Genomic DNA, 3684 nt, shown 5'->3' with positions numbered 1-3684 from the left:
AGCTGCTCGACGCCCACCTTGCCGCGCCGAGCTGGGCGAAGCGCGAAGGGCGAGCGGGCGCACACTCAACGCCGCCCTCAGCGCGGCACCCCTGCCCGCCGCCGCGCCCCCTTGTGCTCGCCGCTCGGCGCGTCTCTCAGCGTGTCAACTCCGCGGCGGTGCGGCACTCGACTACACGCCAGCCGCTTCAATGAATCATCATTCTTCCTGACTGATTCCTCGCTTGCGGGCATAGCCCGGCACTCGAGTCCTCGCGTAGTACGCGAGTAGCACAGGGGGGGGGGGGGGGGGGGAGTTTATTTATGGCCGAGCTGGGGGCGAGCCACCGCGGATCCTGCAGTCTGTGTGCGGCGCTGCCCGGGCGTGCACTAGATGTACTTGCCGGTGTGGACGTTGTGCGCGCCGGCGCGGCTGATGACAAAGGACAGCGCGGTGGAGCTTCCGGCTGACGGTCTCGCTTGGCGATAGGTGCCGAGCACGACGGAGAGTCTGTTCTGTGCGCGGTTGTCGTACGAGATAGGGTTGTGCGCCTTGCCGTAGGCGTGGAACCGCGCTCGACGCATGCGCGTGTCGGGCTGGTCATGGTGGTGGTGCTGCGTGGTCTCGCCGCCGGGGGACTTTGGCTTGACGCACGCTCCGTAGCGCTGAAAGTCGAACTTGCGCAGCCGAGGCCCGTTGTCAGCAGCAGTGACACGGAGCTGAAAGCCGGTGGCGTTGCCCTTCATCGAGAGGACCGAGTGAGGCCTGGTGAGGTCGAGAAGAAACGGCTCGGCCCGGCCGCTGGCGCCGATGACGCCGCGCTGGAAGTTTTGGTTGCGGCGAGCGAGGCGCACGCTCATGCGGACCAGAGCCCATGTCGGAAGGCGGCTGTCGGCGGGGATGGGCTTGATCTGGACCACGAGGCGGGCCGTGGGTGGGGTCCTGATCCTGGTCCGCTTTTTGACGTGTGCAGCGGTGTTGGCGCTGCCCGGGTTGACGTTGTACACGCCGAGCTTGACGCCGACGTGCTCGATGTAGCGTGGCTGCCCGCCGCCGTCCGGGCCGCCGCCAACCACATCGATGCGGCACCTGACCTGGAAGGTTGTGCCCGGCTTCACCTTCCTCACCTCGCCGGTGACGGCCTGCAGCAGTTCGGAGCCGACCGGGACGGCAAGCACGGGCGAGAGCGCGCGCTCTCCGCAAAGCCGGATGCGCAGATACCGCGAGTCAACGAGCGTCTTGGCCTTGGTCACCAGATCGCGGGAGTAGATGTGTACGAGGACGACGTTTTGCGACGAGTCGAACCGGCTGACGTACATCGTCTCGGACGGCTTGCTCTTGTCCCTCGCGGCTGTCCTCCGCACTTCGATGAACGACGACGACGCTCCGGCTTCGAGGCCGTGCCGAGCTCGATACTCGTCGAGAGCCTTGCCAGTAAGGTGGTCGCTGGGGTTGACCTGGGCGCGTGCAGCAATAAAGCCGGAAACGACGTACATCGGGAGCTTGCCGTGGGCGTCGATGGCGTCGGACACTTCGTTGAGCTCGTCTGGCGTGAGGTGGGCGGATGCGATCACACGGGAGTGCGCCCCTATCATCCCTGGCGAGGCGGTGAAGGTCGAGCGGCTGCCGTGGGACACGCCGTAGTACTCGAAGAAGCTGTCGAGATCAATGTCGGTAAAGTAGTCTCCTGGCCTAAGCTCCACGATGGATGCGAGGAGACCGCCCACAGTCGATGCGGGGAGTCTGAACGCTGCGCGATCTTCGCTGCGGACGTCGTAGCGCTCGTAAATGTCCTCCAACAGCTCAGGCTTGAAGTAGTTTGCCGGGTCTATCTCCGTCCTCGACCCGAGGAGCCCGCCCACGATTGATGCGGGGAGTCTGAACGCCGCGCGATCTTCGCTGCGCACATCGTAGCGCTTGTAAATGTCCTCGAGGGCTTCGTCCACAAAGTAGTCGGCCGGGTCACCATTCTGCACACCGCACCCTCACACTCATTCCCACATTCCTGTCGCAAGACAGCGTGTGCTTGAGCCTGGGGCAGACGTCTCTCTCTCCCTCGTTCCTGACGTCAGCTTTCGGTGCCGGTCTTCGGGGGTAAAATCGGGTTTAGCCTTTGCTTGTGCACACCCTGCGTCACACCCCATCGTAGTTCTGTGAAACCTTTAAGGCTGTCCCTACGCAGTAGTGTCTAACAATGGCTAACAAGACCGAGACTATCAACGCCGTACGCAAGGAGTGCTTGCCCTCGCTCGTTGAAGCCATCGCGTCGTTCTTCATGAAAATCCAGAAGTGGGTATCGCCGACCGCTTCGGGACCGGTCGAGTCCGCCGCCGTGCTCAAGCAGAATATTACGAGAGCAACAGAGGCGAGCCTCTACCACGTGACCGCTGGTCAGAGGGGGCTGGATTCGCTGAGTCAGACGTTCAACGCCATTCTGGCTGTGCTATGGAAGGAGGCGGTCGCCGGGCTGTTGAAGGGAAAAAATTTTGCGGGCGACAATCAGCGGGTCGCGAAGCACGTGACTCGTGCCCATCGTCGGGCGGAGGATTGGAAGCACGGCTGCCACCGATGCTGAGGCTGGTTGTGGCCGACGCGAGAGCTGAGCTGCGTGAGGCGCCGCACGGGCTAGAGCGGCTCAGGTGTCTGCGGAGGAAGCGAGCGTTTGCGTCGCACACGAGCCGCTTTGGCGGACTCGGTGGGGCGACACGGGTCAGAGGATCGACCGGCGATGCCGAGAAGCCACCCGAGGAGGCGCCCAAGAGGGGCGACGGCTCGTCGCTCCCCGGAGACAAGGCAAACAGGCCGTGGAGTCGAACGGCGCTGGTGGCTGCATGGTTTCCATGGCAGGAGGACGTCCAGGATCCCACGCCGCGGGCGGGGGAGGACCTAGTGCCAGCGGACGTGCTGGCTGTGGACGGGCGTCGGCCGCAGGAGCAGGTGTCGTCGGGTCGGGTTCGAGTCCTGGTGGCTCGAGCAGAGAGCCGGAGCACCGAACTAGATGCACCGGACCCACGCTCACGTATGGAGCGTGAGCTGGTGGGCAGCGGTTGGCCAAGCGTGGCCCTCGTTGATAGTGGCGCGGCCCGCACTGTGATCGGTGCGTCGCTGGCCGCGTTGCTGCTGGGTTGCGCACGTCACAGGGTGCGCGAGGCCGTGGGGAAGCAGTCGCGATCGCCACCCTCAGTCCGACTACGTGGTGCGGGAGGCCGCCCATTGGTAGTGCTGGGCGAACTGGGAGTTCATCTAGGCTTTGTTGATACAGAAGGCGAGCTATGGTCGATCGGGTCGAGTGCCGTGGTGGTGGACCATGAGCTCGTCACGGACGTCGTGCTCGGGCGCAGCGAGCTTGACCGGGTGCAAGGAGCATGGATTCGAGGAGCCGCTGCCGCAGAAGGTGCGGATGCCATGGTTTGGTTCCCGAACCATACCGGTCGCTCGCCGGTGGCGTTCGTGGGATCCGGGCAGAGCAGCGTGGAAGACCTGCAAATGGCGGTCATCGGAAAGGACAGCGGGCCACCCGCATGCGGCCGGCGAGCCACAGTGTTTGGCGCTGACACGGAAGTCAGCGACCGCAAGGCGCAGTACGACGAAGCGTACCTCACCCAGCGGATTGCAGACACCCGGGTAGCTCTGCGGGAGCATGGAGTAGAGACAGCGTTGGGCACCGCGGGGTTCAGATCGTTGATGGAGGCGGTGTGCGAGTAC

General features: G+C 64.5%; 1 protein-coding gene across 1 annotated transcript; it reads right to left on the bottom strand.

Moving 5' to 3' along the window:
* Positions 1-368: 368 nt before the first annotated feature.
* Positions 369-2512, bottom strand: AMSG_09664 (uncharacterized protein; the record flags this gene model as incomplete). The annotated part of the gene is made up of 2 exons (XM_013898570.1): positions 369-1949; positions 2477-2512. The coding sequence occupies 2 exons, from the start codon at positions 2510-2512 to the stop codon at positions 369-371; spliced, it is 1617 nt and encodes a 538-aa protein (XP_013754024.1).
* Positions 2513-3684: the final 1172 nt, after the last annotated feature.

Source organism: Thecamonas trahens (genome assembly GCF_000142905.1).
Source record: "Thecamonas trahens ATCC 50062 unplaced genomic scaffold supercont1.53, whole genome shotgun sequence".
NCBI lineage: Eukaryota > Apusomonadida > Apusomonadidae > Thecamonas > Thecamonas trahens.
This window is presented reverse-complemented; position numbering and strand designations above follow the sequence as displayed.